General features: G+C 42.5%; 1 protein-coding gene across 3 annotated transcripts in view; it reads left to right on the top strand.

The window, feature by feature from the left end:
- The window catches only part of CEP89 (centrosomal protein 89), an 80,489-nt gene extending 59,585 nt beyond the window's left edge, over positions 1-20,904 (top strand). For 2 of the 3 annotated variants that reach the window (XM_055553435.1, XM_055553434.1), the window contains exons 15-19: positions 7,488-7,655; positions 8,198-8,339; positions 9,747-9,836; positions 15,492-15,661; positions 20,622-20,904. In XM_055553435.1, coding sequence (XP_055409410.1) covers positions 7,488-7,655; positions 8,198-8,339; positions 9,747-9,836; positions 15,492-15,661; positions 20,622-20,799 — 748 coding nt within the window. In that variant the 3' untranslated portion in view covers positions 20,800-20,904. Of the gene's footprint in view, positions 1-7,487; positions 7,656-8,197; positions 8,340-9,746; positions 9,837-11,724; positions 11,749-15,491; positions 15,662-20,621 lie in introns of those variants that run through there. The other variant, XM_055553436.1, reaches the window with a different exon arrangement.
- The last annotated feature ends 6,641 nt before the right edge of the window (positions 20,905-27,545 follow it).

Raw genomic sequence — 27,545 nt, 5'->3', positions numbered from 1 at the left:
TCATGCCATGAACTTACATTGACCTGTGACTCCGTTGGCTGTTATCTAGGGCCTGTGTTCCAGAGTGGGCCTAGTGTTACTTCAAAGCCCCTGCGGGCCTCTTGGCCACAGAAAATGGATGCCAAGGCAGCAGGGTCATGGAGTGGTTTACCAGAACTCTCTACAGCAACTCTGTGTTGCCTTCAAGATGTACACCTCAAGCAGAAAGACACAGGAAGTTCAAAAGCAAAAGGACAGAAAAAGCTATACTACTCAAATACAAACCAAAAGAAAAGTGGTAAATTACATGAATATCTGACAAGATAAATGCCAAGGTAAAAAAACTCTACTTAACAAAGAGGATCAATTCATAGGGATAAAGGGTTCAGTCCATCAAGTAGATGTTTAAATTTGTGTGCACTCAGAAAAAACTTCATTCACATCAACACATTTGGAAATTTAGATGAAATGGTCACATTCCTTGAAAAATACAGCTTGTCAAAACGGACTCATAAAGAAAAAGAATACCTGAATATTCCTTTGGTCATTAAAGAAATTGAATCCAAAGATCTTCCCTTGAAGAAAACTACAGACTTAGAAACCTTCACGAGAGAACTCTGTAAATATTCAAGGAGGAAATAATTCCAGTCTCACATAAACCCTTCTTCAAGAACAGAAGAAGAGTTAATGCTCTCTAATTCATTTTCTGAGGTAAATACAACCTTGATGCCAAAAGCCAACAGTGATGGTTTAAGAAAGGAAAATTACATTTCATTTTCACTCATGCATCTAGATGTAAAAACTCTAAAATGAAAGTCACTAGCTCATGTCCTACTCTTTGCGACCCCATAGAGTCCATGGAATTCTCCAGGCCAGAACTCTGGAGTGGGTAGCCTTTCCCTTCTCCAGGGGATCTTCCCAACCCAGGGATCAAACCCAGGTCTCCCGCATTGCAGGCAGATTCTTTATCAGCTGACCCACAAGGGAAGCCCTAAAAAAAAAAGCTTCTAAAAACAGTATTAGTAATAGATATGAACTTCCTTAATGGTTCTATTAAAAAATAAAACAATAGTAAATGTCACTGTTGGTGGTGAAATGTTGTACGCTTTGCTATTGAGGCTGGAAACAAGACAAAGATGCCCTCTGATACCATTTCTAAACAACACTAACAACATTGTTACGAAATGGAAACTAGTGCCCACTATGCCCATGGCAAGAAAAAAGTTATAAAGTTTGGGAAGAAGGAAATAATAGTGTCATTATTCATAGATGATACAATTCCATATATAGAAAACAAATTACAAATATATCATTAGAAATAATGGATTTTTGCCCTGCAGTAATCAAAACAGCATGGTAGGGACTTCCCTGGTGGTCCGTTGGTTACGAATCCATCGCCGATGCAGGGGATGTGGGTTCGATCCCTGGTCTTGGAAGATCTCACATGCATGGGGCAATTAAGACCATACTGAGCTTACATTCTAGGGCTGTAACTCCTGACCTTGTGTGCTGCAGCTGCTGAAACCTGCACACCCATATTCTACGATGAGAAGCCACCTCGCCACAACTAGAGAAAGCCTGCACACAGCAACAAAGACCTAGCACAGCCAAAAAAACAAATGCAGCATGGTACTGGCAGAGAAAAAGACACGAGTCAGTGGAAAAGAACAGAGCGCCCAGAAATAAATCCACACACCTACAGTCACTTAATCTTCCACAGAGGAGGCAAGAATATGCAATAGGGAAAACCTGGCCCCTTCGGCAAGTGGTGGTGATAAGGTGGACGGCCACATGCAAATCAATGAAGTGAGAACACATGCTCTCACCGCATACAAGCTGTGTACCTATGGCTGATTCATGTTGAGGTTTGACAGAAAACAACAAAATTCTGTAAAGCAATTATCCTCCAGTTAAAAATAAACTAATTTTTAAAAAAGAAAAAAAACTCAAAATGGCTTAAGAACTTAAACATAAGATGTGACACCATAAAACTCCTGGAAGAGAACATAGGTAAAACATTCTCCAACATAAATCATACCAGTGTTTTCTTAGATCAGTCTCCCAAAAGCAATAGAAATAAAAACAAAAAATAAACAAATGAGACCTAATCAAACTTTCAAGCTTTACCACAACAAAGGAAGCCATGCATGCATAGTCAGTTGCTTCAGTCATGTCCAACTTTTTGCAACCCCATGGACTGTAGCCTGCCAGCCTCCTCTGCCCATGAGATTCTCCAGGCAAGAATACTGGAGTGTGTTGCCATGCCCTCCTTCAGGGGATCTTCGGACCCAGGAATCGAACCTGCATCTCCTGCATTGCAGGGGGATTTGTTACTGCTGAGCCACCGAGGAAGACCCTTAAGCAAAATGAAAAGACAGTCTACAGAATGGGAGAAAATATTTGCAAACGATGCAAGCAAGAAAGGTTTAATTTCCAGAATAAACAAATAGCTCATACATCTCAATAGCAAAAACAACAACAAAAACCAATTGAAAAACAGGCGAAAGACCTAAAGAGACGTTTCTCCAAGAAGACATACAGGTAGCCGATATTCACATGAGACCTTGTTCAGCATTGCTAATTTTGAGAAGTACAAATCGAAACTGCAGTGAGGTATCACCTCATGCTGGTCAGAATGGCTATCATTAAAAATTCTACAAGTAACAAATGCTGGAGAGGGTGTGGAGAAAGGGAACCCTTCTACCCTGTTGGTGGGAATGTAAGTTGGTTCAGCCACTGTAGAAAACATGGAAGTTCCTCAGAAAACTAAAAATAGAATTACCGTATGATTTAGCAATCCCACTCCTGGGCATGTATCCAGACAAAACTATAATTCAAAAAGATACATGCACCCCTATGTTCATAGCAGCACTATTCACAATATCCAGGACATTGAAACAACCTAAATGTCCCTCAACAGATGAATGGATAAAAATGAGGCTGCTGCTGCTGCTAAGTCGCTTCAGTCGTGTCCGACTCTGTGCGACCCCATAGACAGAAGCCCACCAGGCTCCCCTGTCCCAGGGATTCTCCAGGCAAGAACACTGGAGTACCGGGTTGCCATTTCCTTCTCCAATGCATGAAAGTGAAAAGTGAAAGGGAAGTCGCTCAGTCGTGTCCGACTCTTAGCGACCCCATGGACTACAGCCTACCAGGCTCCTCCATCCATGGGATTTTCCAAGCAAGAGTACTGGAGTGGGGTGCCATTGCCTTCTCCAAAAATGAGGCAGTACATATATATAAGGTTGGTGCAAACATAATTATGGTTTCAGACTGAATTTTAAATCATCATAACTAGGCTCAAACACATCTTTATTTATCAAAAATAGGAATCATTAAAATCAACACATTTTTGCCAATGAGAAATAAGTTTGTTCCTGTAGCATAAAAATCCGTGCAGAATGCAATGAACTCCTGGAAAGCATTTCCTGCTAGTTGTGGAAGCATTTTCCCTCCAAAAAGTTGTCAAGATGCTTGAAGAAGTGGTAATCGGTCGGCAAGAGAGGTCAGGTGAATATGGCAGATGAATCAAAACTTTGTAGCCCGATTCGTTCAGCTTTTGAGGTGTCGGTTGTGTGACGTGTGGTAGACATTGTTGTGGAGAAGAATTAGGCCCTTTTGACCAGTGTAGGCATTTCAGTTTTCAGTGCCTCGCGAAGGGTCAGACACGACTGAGCGGCTTCACTTTCACTTTTCACTTTCATATATTGGAGAAGGAAATGGCAACCCACTCCAGTGTTCTTGCCTGGAGAATCCCATGGACGGAGGAGCCTGGTAGGCTGCACTCCATGGGGTCGCACAGAGTCGGACACGACTGAGCAACTTCACTTTCACTCTTCACTTTCATGCATTGGAGGAGGAAATGGCAACCCACTCCAGTGTTCTTGCCTGGAGAACCCAGGGACGGGGGAGCCTGGTGGGCTGCCATCTCTGGGGTTGCACAGAGTCGGACACAACTGAAGCGACTTAGCAGCAGCATCGATTTGCTGAGCATAGTTCTCAGATGCAATGGTTTCACTGGGATTTAGAAAGCTGTAGTGGATCAGACAGGTAGCAGACCACTAGACAGTGGCTGTGAGCTTTTTTTGGTGCAAGTTTGCTTTGGGAAGTGCTTTGGAGCTTCTTCTCAGTCCAACCACTGAACTGGTCATCACTGGTTGCCTATAAAATCCACTTTTCATCACAGTCCAGTCGAGAAATAGTTCATTGTTGTTGCGTGGAGTAAAAGAAGATGATACTTCAAAACCATTTTTTAAAATTTTCGGTCAGCTCACAAGACACCCACTTAGCAAGTTTTTTCACCTTTCCAATATGCTTCAAGTGCTGAACAACTGCAGAATGGTCGATGTTGAGTTCTTCAGCAACTTCTCGTGTAGTTGTAAGAGGATCAGCTTTGATGATGCCTTCAGTTGTTCGTTGTCAACCTCCGATGGCCGGCCACTACACGCCTCATCTTCAAGGCCATTGACTCCTTTGCAAAACCTCTTGAACCACTACTGCATTGTAATTTCATTAGCAGTTCCTGGGCCAAATGCATTGTTGATGTTGTGAGTTGTCTCTCTTGCTTTATGACCCATTTTGAATGCAAATAAGAAAATAGCTCAAAAAAAAAATAAATTTAGAAAAAGAAAAAAAAATAGCTTGAATTTGCTTTTTTTCTAACATCACTTCTATGGTCTATAATAAATATAAAATAAACAGCAAGTAATAAGTCATTAGCAAAAAACATAAAGCGAGAAATGCACATGGAAGTGATGTAGAACATAACCACATTTAAGAATGTATTCCGATATCAAGTGGCAAAGCTCAGCAATACAAAGCCACGGTTACTTTTGTACCAACCTAATGCAGGGGACTACTGCTCAGTCATAAAAATTAACAAAACAACTCCACTGGCAGCAGCATGGATGCAACTGCATAAGTGAAGTAAGTCAGAAAGAAAGATAAATACCGTATGATATCACTTGTACGTGGAATCTAAAATATAACATGAACCCATCATGAAACTGAAATGGAATCACAGACGTAGAAAGCAGGCTGGTGGTTGCCAAGGGGGAAGGGAGTGGAAGAGGGGTGGATTTTAAGTTTGGGGTTTCAGATGCACACTTGTGTTTACAGAATGGATAAATAAGGTCCTACTGCGTAGCACAGGGAACGATATTCAATATCCTGTGATAAAGCATAACGGAAAGAATCTGGAAAAGAATGTGTGTGTGTGTACGTATATATATATCTATGTCTGAGTTATTTTGCTGTAGAGCAATAATTAACACGTTACAAATCACCTGTACTTCAGTTAAATAATAGTGAACTCTTGCAAAGTTTGTAGAAACAATTTATAAAAAATTAATTATAGGGGACTTCCCTGGTGGTCCAGTGACTAAGACTGCACTCCCAGTGCGGGGGGCCCAGGTTCAATCCCGAGTCAGGGAACTAGATCCCACATGCCTTAACTAAAGATCCTGCATGCCACAGCTAAGACTCCTGTGCAGCCAAATAAATAAATAATATTTTCTAAAAATTTAATCATATTTCTTTGTAGGAATAAATATATAGACAGTGACATTTTGAAGAAGAATCCCTCCCCCCCCCCAAAAAAAAAAGGAAAGGAGGAAGGGAGGTACTGTTAACAAAGCCTCACAAATAGGAATAGAAAGATTCACAGTACTTTTATGGGAAAAATCATTAAACTTTATTAATAATTTCACTGGGTAAACAATGCCAAGTTGATGGGTTTTTGCTTTTGGAGTTTTTTCCCATTCAGTTTACAGATGTTGTCCATATGAAATGCTACATTTTACTTGTTTCTAAGTTTGTTCCATTAAGCAATGCCCCAGTAAACTTTCTTGTGCAGATTAATCAGTTTCCCTGAATATATAGGTAGAGGTGGCAGTGTTTGGCCATAGAGTAAATGCACATTTTAGATTTTGACATATTGTTCTCTGAGATAGCTGTGCACACCCAGCAGCACTTTCCCAGCATTTCCTGTTGTCTTTGGTTGCTCTTCATTATGAACTTTTTGATTGATTTTGTGAACTAGATTTTGCTACCAAGTGAGCGATGAAAACACTTTTAAATAAAATTCTAAAATCCAAACAAAAAACAGCAGAGAACCAGGAGGGAAAGATGGAAGGAAGGGGTAGTTAGGAAGTTTGGGATCAACATGTACACACTTCTGTATTTAGAATGGATAGCAAACAAGGACCTACTTTATAGCACAGGGAACTCAAACTCTGCTCAGTGTTATGTAGCAGCCTGGATAGGGCGGGAGTTTGGGGGAGAATGGATACATGTATATGTATGGCTGTGTCCCTTTGCTGTCTACCTGCATCTATCCCATTGTTAATCTTCTTTACTCCAATATAAAATAAAAAGTTTATTAAAAAAAACAACAAAGAAAAAGATAAAAGGTGAGTTTAATTCAAACCTCAATTCTGTGGGGTGTCCACTCTTTGACTAACTAAAACTAGTCAACTAGGAAACAGTGGAAAAGTGGAAACTGTTCAGAAAATTACTGTTTAGGGAGCCAACTCAGGCTGAAGTCATTGAAATTGTGTGGCAAGTGAGGCCAACCCCAAACATATGCAGTGTGAGGCTTGTTCACTAGCCAACCAGCCAGGAAGGAAGCCCCATGTGGTACCCAAAGAGACTCCGTGGTACCTGGAGAGCCCCCATCTCTCAGCATGCCGGGCAGCCTCTGGGTGTGTGGCCATACCTGTTCATTCTCGGTTATTTCAGGAAAATTGAACAAGAAAACCAGTGAACAACTCTTCTTTCAAGCATCATTTTGCCAGAATTATATACTATTTGTATGCCCTCCTTGTTTTATCGTTTGTTTGTTTTATCAAAAAAACATAATTAGTCTGAAATAAAATTTGTTTTAGCCTTAGGATTTGAGGGAGGGGCAATTATAACTATGTTTAAAAAAAAAAAAAAGAGCTGTCTTAAATTCTTCCTGAAAGGAGTAGAGTATTTGTTTTTGTTGTTCAGTCACTCAGTTGTGTCCGACTCTGCGACCCCATGGACTGTTAGCCTGCCAGGCTTCTGGAGTTTGCTCAAACTCATGTCCATTGATGCCATCCAACCATCTCATCCTCTGTCATCCTCTTCTCTTCCTGCCTTCAGTCTCTACCAGCATCAGGGTCTTTTCCAATGAGTTGGCTCTTCGTTCGCATAGGGTGGCCAAAGTATTGGAGCTTCAACTTCAGCATCAGTCCTTCCAGTGAATATTCAGGATTGATTTCCTCTAAGTATATTTATATGCATACACAGAGACATGAACAAAAATTGTGAGCAGAAAAAGGGATGAGATCATTACCATCAGAGGAGTATGTCTACAGCCAGGCCCTCTCTGCTGCCCTGCAGGAACTCCCCACTAGCTCCCCCAGGGACTGCCTGAGGCTGTTCCCACAGAGGCCTCCAAAGGACCCCCCCAGGCTGCCTGGCAGTGGCTACCTCATTTAACCTCACTGTATTGGATGCAAGCTGGTGATATTTTTGTCCATCAGCCAGTTGCAGAAAGAAGAAGAGAAAGAAAACGCTGAGATGGAAGAGTTGATGGAAAAGCTGGCAGCCCTGCAAGTACAGAAAAAGAGCCTGCTCTTAGAGAAGAAAAATCTGATGGCTAAAAACAAGGCACTGGAAGCTGAACTCGAAAAGGCACAGAAAATAAATAGGTGGGGTTTTTTTTCTCTTAAACTGTTTTTTTTTTTTTTAAATAGTTAAAAAAAAGACCATTGAATATTCTATTTCATATTCTTTATCTTTTCTTTTTCTCATATTAGAAATGAAATGGAAAGCGGTAAATGAGATTATTAAATATCAAAATATAAAATATGACCAACGTTATAACGATGACCCTTAAGAATCTGAAATTTCTTGAAGTTCTTTACTAAGTGTTTCCCTAAAGTCTAATCCAGGGATTTCTTTTTCACAAATACCTTTTAAAGAACACAAGCCAAAAAATTAATATAATATTAGCCTGTTACTTGCGTTAAACATTTTGCAGTTTCTGTTGTCTTGAAGTCAATAGTTAATGCTTCCTTTAAAATTAAATTCAGGTACCTATTCTCACTTTGAAACTTCATGGAAGATTAAGGTTGATGAAGAATACACTTAAATGCTCACATACTTGCTGTTTTTATAATACAGATATTCACTGTGCCCTGGCCATGCAGGCTAATACATTTTTTTATTCCACCATTTGGGGGAACTCTAGGAGATCTCAAAAGAAAATTGATGTCCTCAAAAAGCAGGTGGAAAAAGCCATGGAGAATGAAATGTCTGCTCACCAGTACCTGGCAACTCTTGTTGGCCTGGCAGAGAACGTAACCCAGGAACGTGACAACCTTGTGTTTTTGGTAAGTTTCCTCACATGCACCACAACTGAGAACCTGGCACAGCCAAGTAAATAAATACTTTAAAAATCAGGTTTAAAAGAAAAGAATTCTATCTGTGTTCAATAGAATTCATCCCAGTGACAGTTTAAAGGGGCACAAAGAGGCAGCTACACCAGGAGTACTCACCCCTACGTTACCCTGTCCTGGGCCTTGTGAGAGCCCCTTATATCTTACTTTATTGATACTGGCATCTTCATTTCTAATCCTGCCTTTAGGATGGGTTTTCCATGTGACTTTGTGGCAAGTTTTATTACCTGGGTCTTAGTTTAACTTTCTAGAAAATCAGTTGACACTATTATATTACCTTAGAAGGAATGCTCACCTTTACTTAAATTTTTTTTTTCTTTTTTTTTTACCATTTGAAACAGTTAATTTATAATACGTAGAAGTTTATGTCCCAACTGGGTATTACTCTAAGTCACTCCACTTTAGTGACATCCCTCTTGGATCTCCTGCCTGTCACATTTGGTTTGGAGAATGGCATTGTGCCTTCATCTGTTATCCTTAATTTTGTTAATTACTCAAATAGTCAAGTGAGAAGTTTATTTGCTGTTGGGGTCCTTTAATGGACCGGAACCTTGTGGTCCGGAGTCGATGATAAGAAAGTGAAAGAGAGAGCCAGAGGGAGGGGGAGAGAGAGAGAGAGAGAAAGACACGGGGACCCAAGCTCTGATGGAGCAAAGGTGCTTTAATGATCTATGAGTACATATAGGCTGTTGTACAAGACATTTCTTTCGACAGTGATAAAGATCAGCAAACCAAATGTACAGCAACCGTTACCAAGGGCACAAGGGATTAATAATCGTCACAAGGTCAGGAGAAAATCCATATCTCAAGAAAGAGGATGGAGACTAAGCAGTTTTGTCTTTACTGAAGGAGATTGAAGCCTGTCTCATATCATGACCTCAGTCCTGGGAGCAGCTTGCTGCTCCACTGGGGTGTCTGATGACAGAAACTAATAAGGAACAGAGGATTTATGAGAAACCGCACATAGGAACCTTCCTGGTAAACATTCCCTGATAATTTGCATCTTGGCACTTACTCCTTGGATGTGATGGAAGGAATGGTATATTTCCTGAGAATAGAAAAGGCGCTGAAAGTTTACATCCCCCTTGTTTGAGGGATTTGGCTTTGCTATTGGGTGCAGGAGGGGTGCCCAGCGTGCCATTCTTGGCTCTTCCCGCCCTCAGCTATTGGTCCAAGTTCTCCCCACAGCCCTCACACAGGGGTTAGGAATCTGGAGATGGGAAGTGGCAGAATGGTAATACTCTTTGTAATAATAGTCTTAGCAGAAGAATGTTTTAATATTTTAAGTTTTCTATTAAACTAAGAACACTTTGTTGTTTTTCTTTTTACTTTACTCCATAGGCTAAATGTTTAGAAAGTGAAAACCATGGAGTTCTCAACAGAATGACAGAAGACAGTATTCGCTTGGGAAGGTTGAAAGAGAAAATCAAGGTACGCAGACATTTAGCCAGTTTCACATGGAAACTGGCTACCTGGGGTCAGATTTCCATGTTTAAGAAAATGACCCATTTTGCATACATGTATCACTAATCGTCCACAGAGTAAAGCAGTTTTGGTTTCTCTGGCAGAAACAGTAATTCTTAAAAGTTTTTATTCATAAACTTTAAAAAATTTTTATACTTTTACTACTGTATAACATTTCAATGAATATCCCCTTATACAACTAACTTTATTTTAAAATCTGCTCAATGGTTTCCTTTGTAAAGGAATTGGATTTTAGGATCTCATGGGATGAACATTTGGACTTCTAAAATCCATTTGTGCACATTTTTCAGCAACTCCGGTGCTAACAGCATAATGGCTGTAGTTTGGGAGTTTACCATCATCTAGACTCACAAAGTAATCTGACTAAAAATGGGTTCTGTACCATTTCTCATCATAACTTAATCCACCAGCTCAATTTATTTCCCACCATTGCTGTAACAATAATCTGCTCTGGCCATCTGTTTTCAATAGCACCATCATCCCTCAAGTATCTCTACATCCTTAATACAAGCCCCACCTTTGCCCCTGACCTCTCCACCATCCCACATTGGTCCACCATGCCCCTGAGTACTGATGTTTCAGAACCAGTAAATCCTCTGCATCTTCAGCTCTCCTCTAGCATTTTCTTGATCTGGTTTTCTTTTTTTTTTACTTTTTATTTTGTTTTGGGGTACAGCCAATTAATAATGTTGTGGTAGTTTCAGGTGAACAGTGAAGGGACTCAGCCACACATATACGTGTATCCATTCTCCCCCAAACTCCCCTCCTACCCTGGCTGCCACATAACACTGAGCAGAGTTCCATGTGCTTGCTATGCAGTATGTCGTTATTGGTTATCCATTTCAAGTCTAGCGGTGTGTCCAGGCAACCATGGATTTGTGGATTAGTCTCTAAGTCTGTGAGTCTCTTTCTGTTTTGTAAGTTAATTTGTATCATTTCTTTTTTAGATTCCACATATAAGGCATGTCATATGATATTTCTCCTTCTCTGTCTGACTTACCTCATTCCATATGATACTCTCTAGGTCCACCCATGTTGCTGCAAATGACATTATTTCATTCTGAGTAATATTCTGGTGTATGTATGCACCACGTCTTCCTTATCCACTCCTCTGTCGATGGACATTTAGGTTGCTTCCGTATCTTGGCTGTTGTAAACAGTGCTGCAGTGAACACTGGGGTGCATATAGCCTTCTGGATCATGTTTTTCTCCAGATATGGGCCCAGGAGTGGGATTGCAGGGTCACATGGTAGCTCTATTTTTATTTTTTTAAGGAACCTCCATACTATTCTCCACAGTGGCTATACCAGTTTACATTCCCACCAGCAGTGCAGGAGGGTTCCATTCTCTCCACACCCTCTCCAGCATTTGTTGTTTGTGGATTTTTTGATGATAGCCATTCTGGTTGGTGTGAGGTGATATTTCATTTTAGTTTTGACTTGCATTTTCTCTAATGATTAGCAGTGTTGAACATCTTTTCATGTGCTTCTTGGCCATCTGTATGCCTTCTTTGGAGAAATGTCTATTTAGGTCTTCTGGCCATTTGTTGGCTGGGTTGTCTATTTTGATGCTGTTAAGCATCATGAGCTGTTTGTAGATTTTGGAGACTAATCCCTTGGTGGTCACATTATTTGTGGATATTTTCTCCCAATTTGTGGGTTGGCTTTTCATTTTATTGTTTCCTTTGCTGTGCAAAAGCTTTTGAGTTATAGTAGGTCCCATTTGTTTATTTTTTTATTTCCATAATTCTGGGAGATGGATTGAAAAAGACATTGCTGCAATTTATGTAAACTTTTCCTGACATAAATAAAGAGTTGAATCTATGTCTTGAAAGGAAAACTGACCCAGGATGGACCTAGAAAATTGACACCAAGACCTGTGACTTCAAGATAAAGAAAAATTACCTTGGGAAATTCCCTGGTGGCCCAGTGGTTAGGACTCTGCATTTCCACTTCAAGGGGCTCAGGTTCAATCCCTGCTTGGGAAAGTAAGATCCAAAGCTGCTTGATGTGACCAAAAAAAAAAAAATGAAGAAGAAGAAGGAGAAAAAATACCTTGGACACCCAGGCAAGAGATCAAGACATAAAAAAAGAAAGTCATGTTGACTTCATACTTCTCAACAGCAACACTGTATGCCAGAGAGCAGTGGAATTCTGTCTATGCATACTCAAGGATGTTACACTCAACCAGGCTGCTCACAGATAGTTTTGACCATGTAAGAATTCTGGGAACCTTTTTTTTTTTCCCATAAACCTTTCCTAAGGGTCAATCAACTTGAGTTCAGCCAAGAAATAATTGGGCAAATTTCAGAAAAGTACTGCTCATGAGCAAAGAATATATTCAGCTGTGAACTAAGACTTTTAGAAAGCAGGCATAAGGCTGATGCAGTAAAACGTAGACATAATACAACCTGACAATGTAGAAATAATACAAGCAAGGAAAAAGTGATAGGTGAATGGGGAAGAAAGATAGAAAATAGAATGAACTTGCTGATTGCTTTATCTGTAATAACTAAGAGGTCAAAGGATATGGTTTAAAGATGAAAAATCAAGGACTTCCCTGGTGGTCCAGTGGTTAAGAATCTGCCTGCCAATGCAGGGGACACGAGTTTCATCCCTGGTCCCAGAAGATTCCACATGCTACAGGGCAGCTAAGCCAGGCTGCAAGTACTGAGCCCACGCTCTGGAGCCCTCGTGCCACAACCAGAGAAGCCACCACAATGAGAGGCCTGAGCACCGTAACTAGAGAGTTGCACCCGCTTGCCACGACTGGAGAAAGCCCACATGCAGCAGTGAAGACCCAGCACAGCCAAAAATAAATAATAGCATGAATGGACCTAGAGATTGTCATACTGAGTGAAGCAAGTCAGACAGAGCAGGATAAATACCCTATGACATCCCTCATATGTGGCATCTAAAAAGAAATGATGCAAATGTCCTTACTTACAAAACAGAAAGAGACTCACAGACTTAGAGAACAAACTTACGGTTGCCTGTACACATTGCTGTATTTAAATTGGGTAACCAAAAACACCTACTGTGTAACACAGGGAACTCTGCTCAATGTTATGTGACAGCCTGGGTGGGAGCGAAATTTGGGGGAGAATGGATACATGTATATGTATGGCTGAGGCCCTTCTGCTATTCACCTGAAATTATCACAGCATTGTTAACAGGCTATACCCCAATACAAAATAAAAAGTTTAAAAAATAAATAGAATGAGGAGAACAATGAAAAAAATAAAAGTAGGAAAAAATGTCTTTACAAAAATAAAGATAAAAATCAAGTAGGAAGAACTTAGCATATTTAAATAGGGGAAGAGTGAAGAAAAAATTGTTCAGAGCCAACATTATGTTACTTTGAATAAGTAAGAGGACTAAGGACGTGTAATATAAAGACACAAAAATGAAAGTAACTACAAGAATCTAAAGAGGCTCATACCTAAATAGCAAAATACAACAGCAGAAAAGAGCAGAGAAAATAGACTACATTAAAGTCCTAAAAAATGTGTGTACATAAAACAATAAAACATAAAATTAAGACCAAATAAATCTGCCGTATAAGAAAATGTAAATGAGCTTAATTTACCTATTAAAAGAAAGTAAGCAAAACGCTATTTACATGCTAGAACCAAGAGACCAGAAGGAACAGTACTTCAGAAAGATTAAAAGGATGAGTGAAGATAATACAGATTTATGCAAACAAGAAGAAAGCCAAGCTGTGATCTTTACATCTGCTAAGAGAAAATTTGAGCCAAAGCACTAAATGAAACCAAACAAAGGAAAAAAAAAAGGGTGGGGGGAGGTCTTAATAATGCTAAAGATTATAATTAATAATAGTAGTTATTGGGACTTCCCTGCTGTCCAGTAGAAAAGACTTCCCCTTCCAATGAAGGGGGTTCGGGTTCAATTCCTGGTTGGAAAGCTAAGATCTTATGTGCTTTAGGGCTAAAAAACCAAACAGAAGCTATATTGTAACAAATTCAATAAAAGACTTTAAAAATGGTCCCCATCAAAAAAATTTTTTTTAAATATATATAGTAGTTATGAATGTTTCTGTACTAAATAACACCAAAACTTATAAACTACAGGAGATAATAAAGAGAAATGGAAGCTTAGTGGAGCTTTAATCCACTTCTCTTAGTCCAGGACAGATCACAATATTATACAAGAGTAAACATATAGAATTTTACAGCATAATCTGTAAGGTATATTTATGTGTATATACCTATGTGCACGCATGCTAAGTCACTTCAGTTGTGTCTGACTCTGCGACCCTATGAACTGTAGTCTGCCAGGCTCTTCTGTCCATGGGATTCTACAGGCAAGAATACTGGAGTGGGTTGTCATGCCATCCTCCAAGGGATCTTCCTGACCCAGGGATCAAACCCACTTCTCTTATGTCTCCTGCATTGGCAGGTGGGTTCTTTACCATTGGAACCACCTGGGAAGCCCGTATATATCTATGTCTACATAGAGATAGATATATACAGAAAAGTCACAAAAATTTATTATAGATTGGCTACCAAAAAATACAGTTTCAGTAAACTTCCAAAGTAGAAATAAGATAGATATCTGTTAACCAAAAAAATGAATACCAGAAATTAATAAATAAAATGAGAGTGAAAAATATTCTTTCACCTGGACATATAAAAACTGCAGTAAATGAATGACTCTTGGGTCAGAGAAGATGTATAAATTGAATGTCATAATTTCTTTTTTTTTTATTTTGTTATTGGAGTGTAGTTGGTTTACAGTGTTGTGTTAGTTTTAGGTATGTACCAAAGTGAGTCAGTTATATATATACACACATATACCCCCTCTTTTTTAGATTCTTTTCCCATATTGGTCATTACTGAGTATTAAATAGAGTTCCCTGTGTTATATACAGTAGGTTCTTTTTTTTTTTAAGTTATTTTTTAATTGAAGGACAATTGCTTTACAGAATTTTGTTGTTTTCTGCCAGATTTCAACATGAATCAGCCACAGGTGTACATATGTCCCCTCCCTCTTGAACCTCCCTCTCAGTTCCCTCCCCACCCCACCCTTCTAGATTGTCACAGAGCCCCTCTTTGAGTTTCCTGAGTCATACTATAGTAGGTTCTTGGATGTCATAATTTTTAATGAGAACTGAATCTTTTGTGATTGTAACTACAAAATTAAATCTTTGTAGTTGAACTACAAAGTTAAAATCTATGTGACAGCAGTTTTGGAAATGCTCAGTGGAAAATCTATTATTAACCTTAAATACTAAATAATAAATATGTAAGAAGGAAAATAAGTGAATCAGGCTTTTATCTCAGTCATATGTTTACCAATAGAGTGTGACAGTCCTTGCCAGGTCTTTCTGTTTTAATTTTTATTTGTAGCATGTAAAAAACTAGGCATGGTACAAGTCAGAAATTCTTTTTAATATACTTGAAATTCCTTTATTACTTTGTGATGACTTTGTGATCCAACTTGCCCTCCCAGATGAGACCTGTCCAGGGGTTACTCAGTTCAGGGGCTCTGATAGGCCTAGGAGTGGGGAAGGAGCACATCCACAAAGCCAGGCCCTGGGCCCAAGGCAGCACCCCCTCACTGAGTCCATCCTCATCCCCAGGGGTACAAGAAGCAGATGGCACTGAAGCTGGATGACATGAATCACCATCTGACAGAGCAGCAGGAGGACTTTGCTAGCAAGTCAGCTCAGTACCAGCAGGAGATGAGGCACCTCCATCGGATGCTCCTGGACAAGCAGGACGTCCTGGACAAGGCACTGCAGCAGAAAAGGTCTGGCCGCCCCAGCCCCCGGGTGATGTTTGTGGTTTTTGAATGTTTGGTAAGATTTTTCCAGTAACGTGCTCTGGACCTGTTTTTTGTTCATTTGATTGCTTTTTTTTTTTTTTTTTTTAATTATTTTTTTTTATTTTTGTTTTTACATTTTAGTTTTATCTGATTTTAATGTTGGTCTTGATGTTTTAAAATACTTTTTTATCTGTGGCCGCACCGGGTCTTGGTTGCGCTGCATGGGCTTCTCACCCTTGTTATGGAGCGCAGGCTTTAGGGCTCGTAGTGTGGCACACAGGCCTAGCTGCCTTGCAGCAGGTAGAGTCTTTCCAGACCAGGGATCAAACCTGTGTGTCAGGGATCAAACCAGGTGGAATCTTAACCACTGGACCACTAGGGAAATCCTGACCTTGTTTTTTATTTGCTCCTCCATTCTCTCTCTTTTTTTTTTTTCTTTTAAAAGATTTCCCCATAGTAATCGACATATAACCTTGTATAAGTTTAAGGTATACAGTGTGATGGTTTGATTTACATATATATTGTAAAATGATTATCATAATAAGGTTAACATAGCCTTCGCTTCACATAATTACCATTTTTTGTGGTGGCGTTGAGAACACTTAAGTTCTACTCTCTTAGCAACTTTCAGATATACACAACTGTTAACTGTCGTCTCCATGCTGTACATTAGATCCCAGGTCTTCATTTTCTTTTATCCCTCCCTTAACAATTCTTGCTATTTGAATACTGGACTTCTAAATCAATCCAGGCCTCTCATTGTCCTCCCCCTCTCCCCCTCTTTTCCATCTCTTTAATATTTTTATTTTATTCCATCTTCTTGGGAGACTTTAAATTTTTTTGATTAAATATTTTATTTCTGCTATTACATTCTCATTTCTGAGAAGCATAAAGTTTCAGATTCTTCCCTTTTTGTAAGATCACAGTCAGAAGATTATTGGTATATCATGTTCGCTGTGGCGCCCCATGTGATGGAGCGGGTATTGCCAGTGTATTGAAAACCATCCCTGGGAAATAGCACACATGCTGTGAAGGTGAGCATGGCGGTCCCCTCAAGTAGTCTGGGTCCCCGTTTAAGTTGGCCTGTTCAGAATGGCTGTGTTGTCTTTGACAGACTGGAACATAAACTGGTGCATGGAGAGAAAGCCTGACATTCAGACGTGATTTTCTTCAAGTTATGATAGAATCTGTGTATTAGATAGATACCAAGCAGAATGCAGACAGCTGTTTATTTTCTGTCAGCCAGATGCTTTTTAATGCCAGACAGAGTAAACTGTTACCTAACAGGTCCTCTATAGTTACAGAAGTTCTTACCACCGTGAACGGTCATTTTGTAAAAGTTGAAATGATACCAAGTTTCTTGCCAGACCGGTGGTTTATTCTTTTAGTGGTTTCCTTTGAAATTTCACTATGGTTACTTAACATTAAAAAAAATATAAAATTAGATCAGCGCCTCTACATTTCTACCACCAAATGCAAGATCGAACGCTCGAATCTAATTATTTCCCCACTCAGCGTATATGCTGTTTTTGTCTATTGTCATTACATGTAAGTACAGATAAATGAAGGTGAAAAGAAAAGATCTATTTTACATCATCATTTTACCCCCAGAAACTGCATATTACTAGTTTTAATAGAGTTGTTTATTTTGATTCAGCCACAGTGTATCAATTTCTTTGCTTTTTTTTTTTGCATCTGAGACCCTGTTTCTCAGTATTTTTCTCCTTCCTAAAGTACATACTTTAGAAGTTTCTTTAGTGACAGTAAGCTTTCTTAGTTTTTGTTTATCTGACAGTGTCTGCATTTTGGCCACATCCTTATGAGCTGATGTTTGCTGGAAGCTGGATTCTACCTCAACAGTCTTTTTCTCTTACCACATTTCACTGTCTCCTCTGTTTCATTATTACTGCTGAGAGTCTTTTTTGTCATTTTTAAAACTAGATGATCCATCATATCTCTTGCCTCTTTAAAGATTTCCTCTTGACTCTTAGAGTCTGCAGCTCCACTGTGTTGAGTTTTTAGAATATTTATTTATTTGTACGGCCTCACCGAGTCCTAGTTGTAGCATGCAGGGCCTTCGGTCTTCGTTGTGGCCTGCAGGGTCTAGCTCCCTGACCAGGGATCAAACTTGGGTCCCCTGCCTTAGGAACACAGAGTCTTAGCCAATGGACCACCAGTGAAGTCCCCTCCGTTCTGTTTAACTATGGGTATGTTTTACTCAACTACTTGGTAAGTTATTCTCTATATCTGTGATTTTTTGCCTTTCATTATTTCTTGAAATTTTTCAGTCATTATCTCTTGAAATAAGTCTTTTCCCCTATTGTTTCTAGATTTCCTTCTGGAACTCAGATTAAATGTATGTTATACCTCCTTACTGAATCTTCCATGTGTCTTATCTCTTACATTTTCTATCTCCTGGGGGTTTTTTTTGGGTCTACACTCTGCGTAATTCTCCTCAATATTTCTATTTACTAGTTTTTTCTTCAGTTTTGTTCAGTATGTGTTTAACCCAGACATTGAGATTTTTTTATTTCAACAACTGTATGTTTCAATTTCAGAAGTCCTATTTGGTTCCTTTGAAAATCTCCCTAGTGATTTTTAGAATAAATTCTTGATCTTTGCTTATCTTTAGTACATCTTTTATTTCCTTTAACATTTTATTCATAGTTATTTTATATTTTGTGCCAGCTTCTTTATCTGGAATTTGGGGGTCCTGTTGACTCTTGCCCCTTGCGGCTTATTTCGTTCTGTGTACTGTAATTTTTTTACTATGAACCCATGAATGGTTGAATTTACTCTGTGGAGTCCTGGGGATCTGGATTGAGGACGTTTTTCTCCAGAAAAGGTTTGCATTTGCTTCTCTTGGTGCCAGAGAGTACTTTCAAACCTGTAGTCACTTTAATTTTATTATTAACTTAAAAAAAAAAAATCTACTGTAGTGCTTTTTTTTTTTAATACAAAAAGATTTTAAAAATATTCACAGGGAATTCCCTGGCGGTCCAATGGTTAGGACTTCGTGCATTCACTGTGGCTTCAGTCCCTAGTTGCGGAACTAAGATCCTGCAAGCCATGCGGCTCAGCAAAAAAAAAAAAATTCTCAATGCCATTATTACATCTATAATTAATGTTTAACTTTTTAACATATATTTTTCTGTTTGCTCAATATTCCACTTCATTAATTCTGCCTCTGGTTGTGTCTAATGTACTTTTAACTCTTCCATTGAGTTTTTTCCCTGATTGCCTCAAAAATGCCTTTTTACTTTTGGTTCACTCCAGTCAGGGCCTGGGGATGCTTTACAGTGGGGAACAATGTAGATTCAAACCCCATGTTCATTTGAGAACAAATTAGTGACTACAGCCCCCAAGGAGCCTCTCAGAGCAGCTTTCTTTTGAAGACTGGCAGATTTTCCCACGCAAGCATCCTTCCTTTGAGGGTTCTTCACCCGTCTCCACTTACCTGCGTGATTCTGGGATACACAGTTGCGTGTCACTAGGAAGAAGAGGAGAGGGACGTGGATGTGAGTCAGCCCTGGGATTTTCTGTTGCACCCAGTTTGCATGGGCCCAAGACTAGTCTCCTCTCTCTGGAAGCCTGGGTTTCTACAGAGCGTGGGCTTTTGTCCTCAGAGCAATGCCAGCATTTTATTTGCCTGCCTCTGCTTCGGTTTAGTCTTCATATTTTTTTTCTGCCCTTAGAAATTTCCTTCTCACTTTGTTTTGAGTTTAGCTGTAAATTATCATGATGTTGCAAACATTTGGGTGTTTTGTCCAAAACCAGAAGCCTGGGGATTTTTATACATAGTTTAATTAAACAGTACCCAGCACTCAGCATCATGGGCTTTGGAAGGAAGCAACAGTTCACAAGGAAAATGACATTGAATGAGTGGGCGTGTCACTGGCCTCCCTGAATGTTGGTCCCCTCTTCTTTTTATTTTTATTTTTTTGTTTGTTGTTTGGCTGTGCATGTGAGATCTTAGTTCCCCAACCAGGAGTCGAACCCATGCCCCAGGCACCAGAAGTTGGTGTCCTCCTCTCTAGACAACAGTTCTAAGTCCACCCGGTAACCCAGTTTCTAGCATTTTGCATAACCAACTGGCAGTGTCCGTGAAGGAGCCGCCTCCTCAGCCGTGCTGTCCTGCCCAAGGCTTGCTCCTCCTCTAAGGCCGAGGCTTGCTTTTCCCTCCCCATGGGGCTCCTGTGAGGTAGTGGCTACTGTTCTGGTCTGCCCCCTTGGTGGGCCCTCTGAGGACATGCGTGCCCTGTCTGCCCTGATTCCTCAGCTCCCCACGCGGGGCCCATCACAGAGCCCTGGCTCAGGATTTTCCTTCTTCAGCGGCCTTGGATCCCTCTGGACACTTGCCCTCCTGGCACATAATCTGGGCCGGTCTTCACTGTGTCCTGGGCTGTGATCCCCACTCCCCATAGTCCCCTCCTTGCCCCCTGCCCCACTCTCTGTCCGGGCCCATCAGTGGCTCTGTGGATGGAGGTTTGGCAGGCACCTGAGTGTTGGCCGGGTCACAGTGGGGACAGGCAGAGGGGACATAGAAGAGGCCTGCAAGGCCCGTGCTGTGTGGGCGCCCACAGCCGGGACACTGTGCTGTGGGTCAGCCACGGTAGCTGTTACATGGTATTGTTGTACATTAATGCCACAGAGAACAGAGGGTGTGTGCACTGGTGCCAAAGTAAAGGAGAAGGCAAAACAGAAGAGAGCTAGGACGCCATTTTCAGCCTGTGCCTTTGTTTTTTGTTTGGTTTGCAGAGCACTTCCGGTTTCTTTCAACACTGGGAGTCTCTGCTTCAGAACCCACACACCGTGGGCTCTGTTCTCTGACATTAATCATTCTTCCATTTGGGTTCTTGTGACTTTACGATTCTTATGGGCTCTGTAAGTATTTATTAAATTTTGTTATTTTAAACATTTTCTTTGTATTACTTATTTCTCTCAGAGAAGTGGAAGGCGAGCTGGAGGTTGTGTGGGAGTCCACGTCCAAGGAAAACCGGAGGATCCGAGAACTTCTCCAGGCCACGCTGGAGAGGACAGGCCCCTGGGAGAACACCAGAGCTTCCGAGGACCGTTGCCTGGATGTTATCTCTCAGCAAGACATGCTGGATGCTGTGACATGAAGCCACTGCCTAGCACCCTCCAGGGCCTGCGGGAGCCCCCAGGCCAGGGCCCCTGGGGGAGGGCTCCGCCTTACCCAGGACAGGGAGGGGTGGAGGGAGGGCAGATCCCACCCACCCCCGCAGGTCTGTTCTCCTCAGGGTCGAGGAGAAATAAATGGTCTCAGAAATTTAACCCAGGTTTTTACCTTTTTCTCTATTTTAAAAATGTGCTGCTGAGCTCTATTTAGCCAGTACACACCCTCTGACTGTATTGCCACTGAGCTGGACTCCACTGCTCCGCTGAGACCCGCTGCTCAGGCTCACAGGTGACCTGGCAAAGCTGGCTGGTCTCCAGGGGAAGGGCAGGCAGGCCCCGCACTCAGCTTGCCCTCGATGAGTCAGTTTAATTGGCTGAGCCTTGGATGGAAGCAGGAGCGATGAGACCTGTGCGTTCACGCTCGGTGGTATTTTATTATTTGACAAAAAACGGGCTGGTCTGCAGGCCCCATGAAGTTGTACAAACTCTGTGCTGCCCTCTCCCCGCCAGTCCTTCTCTGTCCTCCTGGGAAGGTCATTTTCCTGGGAACATGTCGCCTCCCTCCTCGTTTGAGAGCCTTGACTTTGGGCACGATGGGGGCAGGGGGGTCCCTGCCCACTGTCACCCCCGAGAAGGGTGCGGGGCCGTGCTCCTACCATGCCCTGTGCCGCCTCCTCAGGTAGATCACCCCGGCCTCTCAGACTGTTCCCAGGACGTCCTGGCGGTGGTGCCAGCCGTCTGGGGCGGCTGGTCCCTGGCACACTGGCCAAAGGCTGCAGAAGATCCTAAACAGTGTATGAGGGTAGAGTCCTGTCACATCCTTTTACTGAACCCCTCACAGCCAAGGCCTGTGTGGTTTCAGGTGGGGAGACAGACAGCCCCGCCCCCGAAGTTGGCCCCTGGTCCTGTATAAATTGCATCTGTGCTCTTTGGTTGTTCAGTGGGAAGTTGAAATAGAAAATCATGGTTCTTTTACACTTGAAAAAATGTTTTTTAATTGGAGGATAATTGCTTTACAGTGTTGTGTTGGTTTCTGCTGTACAAGAAACAGCCATAATTATATATATATACATACATATGTGTGTATATATATCCCCTCTCTCTCGAGCCTCCCGCCCCCTCCCATCACACCCCTCTAGATCGTCGCAGAGCACGAGGCTGAGCCCCTGCTACACAGCAGCTTCCCACTAGCTAGCTGTCTTACACGTGGTAGTGTATGTATATCAGAGCTACTCTCTCAATTCATTCCACCCTCTTCTTCCCCGACTGTGTCCACAAGCCCATTCTCTGTGTCCACGTCTCCATTTCTTCCCTGTAAATAAGCTCATCAATGCAATTTTTCTAGATTCCATATATATGCATTAACATACAATATTTGTTTTTCTTTTTCTGACTTCACTCTGTATAACAGGCTCTATCCTCTCATGTACCCCAGCATTCATAGCAGCACTGTTTAGCCAGGACATGGAAGCAACCTAGCTGTCCATCGACAGATGAATGGATAAAGATGTGGTACATATAGACAATGGAACATTACTCAACCACAAAGAAAGAATGAATATGAGTCAGTTGTAGTGAACTTCTTTTACATTTTATTAAATTTGTTCAACAGTGTAAAAGAGTTCTAATTTATTTTCATCTTATAGGTGATAGAAAGACTCACCAGAATATAAAACTATGTATCATCTCCTAGGAGATGACTAAGCGCATAGCTTTGCTGTTATTTCAAGGGGATTTGTGCCAGCCATGCAATAATCTGTAGATAGGCCGACAGGCAGCAGCAGCCCCAAGAGCCTCCAGATCAATGCTGAGGTGGATTGTCTGTGGGACAACACTGTTGTCCTGTCGCCTAGAGGACCACGTTTGTATCCCTGTCTTCTTCCTGCCCTCAGGGAGAACGTTTTATTCCCTAAGTGAATATTTTTATGTTTCTACTTTATCACATGTTACAAATATACTTCGCAAGTTCAGTGACCTCTGGATCTCATCAGTGTCCAGCAGGGGCGGCGCTCGGGCTCTGCCAGCCTCCCACTGGGTGCCATAGCAAATGGGCAGGTGAGCTCGGAGTCTGGGATGCAAAGGAGGGTGCAAAGCAGGCAAGGTAGTGAAAGAATGCAGCTGAGAGGCAGAGAGCCCAGGCTTGAGCTGGAACACCCCAGTCTTGCAGGACAGACAGGGTCTCAGGAGCTGGAGAGGGGCAGACGGGCTGGGGTTGGAGCTTGGGGTGGCCAGTGAGGCCTGACTCAGCAGGAACTGGTCCCGTTCTCTCTTGGTCCTGGTGAGTCTTTATGGGGTGCTAGAAAGGTCCTGATCAGGCTGAAAGTAACCCATGGCAAACAGAAAACATGACCCAGGGACCCAAGTGAGCCCTGCCACCTTTGGCACTATTTTCAAGCAGCCCTGGGGAAGTCAGGACTGAGTGGAGACGGGGCCGGGTGCAAGTGTGGGTGTGGCTGGAGTTGGGTGTGCCAGCGGGTCAGGACAGGGGCGCTGTCCTGTTTCCCAGCTGTTCCCGTGCACAGGGGCAATGGGATCAAAAGTCTCTGCCCTCAACCACTGAGAATAATGGGGAAGACCCACTCTTTTCCAACAGCTTACGTCTTTGTAGACCAGGGCATCATCTAAGGAGAGAGGGAGATTCTGGATTTTTTAAATGTTGATGTAAATATATTTATTCAGCAAATGTGCTGTGGGTACTTACCCATGTGCACTGATCGTTGAGAACAGCAGCAGTGACAAAGGCAGATGTCATTACAGAGCGTGCTGGGTGCTCAGAAGAAAAGCTCCAGGACGGAGCCCAGAGCCACGGGCTTGCAGACCAGCAGGGTCTCAGACCATCACAGGAAAACTGATGCTCTGTGTTGGAGCCCGTGGGTATGTGAACCTGCCTTTTCAAATGTAAATTTTATGAACTCTAGATACAGGCCAAGTATTTCTGATGAAAATCTAGTACCTGAATTGAGATATTCTATTATACAACCATAAAATATACATAGGATTTTGAAGTCTTACTATGAAAAAAAATGTAAAATTATCTAATTTTTCTATTGGTTTTATGTCAAGATAATATTTTGTATATATTGGGTTAAATAAAATATTACTAAAATTGACTTCACCTGGGATTTTTTTTTTTTTTTTAAATTTTTACTTATTTTTATTTTCAGCTGTGCTGGGTCTTGGTTCGGTGTGCAGGCTTCTCTTTGTGGTGGTCTCTCCCCGTTGCAGAGCATGGGCTTAATTGCTCTGAGGCATGTGGAATCTTCCCAGACCAGGGATCGAATCTGTGTCCCCTGCATTGGGAGGCTGCTTCTCAACCACTGGACCACCAGGGAAGTCCTTGTTTGGGTTTTTGTTTGTTTTACTTTTTAAAAAATATGACCGCTGGAAAACTGTAAGTCCCATTATATTTCCCTTGGACAGTGCTGTCTAGACGTTAATGTGAGAAGCAAAACTAAGCTAGAAGATAATTTGTGACTTCAGGTCAGAGAGAGGAAAGGGAGAGAAGGAGAGAGGTGGGGAGAAAAGGGAAGAGCGGGGGTGAGCCTCAGGCCAGCCCCCCACAGCTCCCAGGCTCCCGGGGAACTGTGCAGGACAGACCCGCCTGTCCCCCTCCAGCTGGGTGACTGTCACCTCCTTGACTCCTCAGGCAGCTGGGCTTAGTGGGTGGGGGGGGGGTCACCTCCATCCGGAAAGACTTGATCCCCTCCCAGATACGCTAGACTGGAGTTCAGGTCACTCTGGGCAGCCTTTCTGTCTGTCCAAGGCTTTCCCATCAGCAGTGAAGACTCCTCAGGTGTCTTCCGTCCGAACTAGAAACTCCTCCTGGACCCCACATTCTCCCATCTCATGGACAGGGCTGCCACTGACGCTGTACCCGGCTCCAGCACAGTTACTGCCTCAGCTGCTGGAGCCCCCACCTGGCCCCACACGCCCTGGCAGCTCCTGGCGGGCACCACTACTGTCTGTGGACTCGGACGCTGTGCCCGCCCTTACGTGCTGGATCCTCGGACCTGGCTCCTCTCGCCCCACGCTCCCCTTGGCTGCATCTGCCCGAGTCACACACCCATGGTTCCCTTCTCAGCCCCGGTGAGCTTCAGTCCTGGGAACCCAAGGCGTCTTTTGTGTCTCTCTCTCCCTCTCTCACACTCGTTCTCTCGCTCGCTCTCTCTGTCCCACATGGAACCCCTCACTGTGCCTTTTTCTTCCACTTCCCTCACACAACTAGGTTTCTTTCTCATCTCAGATCTCTGCACCCTTTCAGGAAAGCGTTTCCTGGATAACATTCCTACGCTGCGACCCTACCACCGTCAACCGCAGTGGTGCCCGTGTCAGACAGAACCCAGATGGTACCCACTTCTATCTTAGCTGCGAGACAGACAGGGCGAAGGATTTTGGATTTTTCTTCTGTCTAGTCTCCCACATTACTAAATGCCCAGAAATTTACTATGAGGATTTCCCCACTTGGCTCTCGAGCCCTGAACCCCATGCCATCTTCTGATCACCCAACTCCAGTTTCTGCAAGCGTTTCTCTTTGCATCTATCAGAAACCACCCTTCCCTTACTCCAGGCCTTGGCAACCTCCATATTGTTATGGACAGCCTATTGGTCTGGCCACCGCCAAAGGCCCAAATTACGAACGTCATAGATGCTCAGTCTCAAGGAATACACCCCAGCATAGAGAGACTTATCACAGGACATAAGCTCTATAAACAAAGTATGTGTGTGCATGTGTGTGCATGCATAATTGTGTCTGTGACCCATGGACTGTAGCCTGCCAGGTTCCTCTGTCCTTGGGATTTTCCAGGCAAGGGATTCCTTCCTAAGCCAAGCCCTGACAACCAGTCTATACTGGCTCAAAAGTCCTTCTCCAGCGGTGCTGGGTTGGACACCTTGCACAGGGTATCAAGGGGGCCAGAGAAACACCTGACCATGATTCGATGGGGGAGCAGAAGATACTCAAAACCCTGTCAAGCAATAAGATTGAAGAGAACCCCAGGGATGCTTGGAACCCCTTCCGGTGCCTCCTAAAGGTATCTAGGAGGCTGGATTACACTTCTAGGAGCACTCTGTTCTCAGTTGCAGGTTACTCGACATAGGAGGGTACCCTTCAAAGCTAGAAGAAACACTCCTCGAGTGTATTCTTAGGAATTAGAAATTTTTTAAGACAGAGGGGCTAAGAAAGGAGAAACTTAAATCTTACCGTAGCAGTGCCTGACCTTTGTATTAGCTGGGAAATGGAGAAAAATGGCCTGCAAACGGGTCCCTAAATTATAATATCTCACAATTAGATCTTTACTATTGCAAAATGGGAAATGGACTGAGGTTCCCTATGTTCAAGCTTTCGGTTTGTTTCTTTACCAGAATCCCACCCTATATGGCTCTTAACCATTTAAAGCCTGGGGAATCAGAAAACTTTCTTGACATCTTAGATGATTCCCATTCTGTCAGGATGCTAACCCAGCTCCTAGCACTCCTAACAGGGTCTCTACATCTCAGAGCCACTTGATCCTCCAGAGCCAACAGCTTCTCCTGGTCCCTCTGACCAATCCCCAACTCCGCCTCCCTATGTTCTCCTATATCCCACAATCTGATATCCCAGATTCGAGAGAATAATCCTGCAGGGTGACCCATGGTGGGACTTCTTATTTCCAAGGAGTGGAAAAATCATGCCCTGTTAGGGAAGTGGCAAATGGTGAAGGAACAATCAGAGTATACATGTGCTGTTCTCTTTAACTGACTTAGCCAATGCAAACAGAAACTGGGCCAATTTTCTGAAGACCCTAGTAAGTTTGTTGAAGGGTTTCATGACCTAGCCCTGATCCATGACTTAACTTAGAAAGATGTCCAAGTAGTTATATCCACCTGCTGTACTCCTGGGGAAAAACAGAGAATCTGGACAACAGCCCAGGGGCATGCTGACCAGCTTGCCAGAGACCAACCCTAACATCATGCTATGTAGGGCGATGCAGTCCCAATCAGGAGCCCCCAAATTATAATTCCCAGGTGGGAACAACAGCCAGGAAACATGATCCAATGTGTATCATGAGAAAATGTGTCTAAACACCAGTCATTATTGAAAGGGTTAAAGAGGTAACCCAATAAGAGAAAGAAAACCCAGCCATCTTTCACAGGCAGCTGCTGCTGCTGCTGCTAAGTCACTTCAGTTGTGCCCGACTCTTCACGACCCCATGGACTGCAGCCTACCAGGCTCCTCCGTCCATGGGATTTTCCAGGCAAGAGTACTGGAGTAGGGTGTCACAGGCAGCTAGCACAGGTATTTAGAAAGTATACCAACATAAATCCCTCTACTTCTGGTCAGTCCCTGCAGGAACAACACTTTATCATCTAGTCCACCCCAATATTAGGCCAAAAACCCCCAAAGTTACAATTTGGCCCACAAACCCCCATGCCCTAACTCCTAGAGGTGACTTTTGGGGTATTTAACAATTGAGATCAGGCTGAGGAGGAAAAAAAAGGACTCAGTGTGAGAAAAGACAGGCTAGGGCTTACGTAAACCTGAGAGCCACTGCGGTCAGCCATGCCTTTGCGACCTCAGAACAACCCAAGGAGGCCAAGAAAGTCGACTATCTGTCTGAAGGTAAAATCAACAAGTGAAAGTGAAAGTTGCTCAGTTGTGTCCGACTCTTTGTGACCCCATGGACTATACAGTCCATGGAAATCTCCAGGCCAGAATACTGGAGTGGGTAGCCTTTCCCTTCTTCTCCAGGGC

The sequence above is a fragment of the Bubalus kerabau genome, chromosome 17 (assembly GCF_029407905.1).
Source record: "Bubalus kerabau isolate K-KA32 ecotype Philippines breed swamp buffalo chromosome 17, PCC_UOA_SB_1v2, whole genome shotgun sequence".
In the NCBI taxonomy this organism is placed as follows: Eukaryota; Metazoa; Chordata; class Mammalia; order Artiodactyla; family Bovidae; genus Bubalus; species Bubalus kerabau.
Note: the sequence above shows the minus strand (reverse complement) of the source record. Positions and strands in the feature narration are given on the sequence as shown.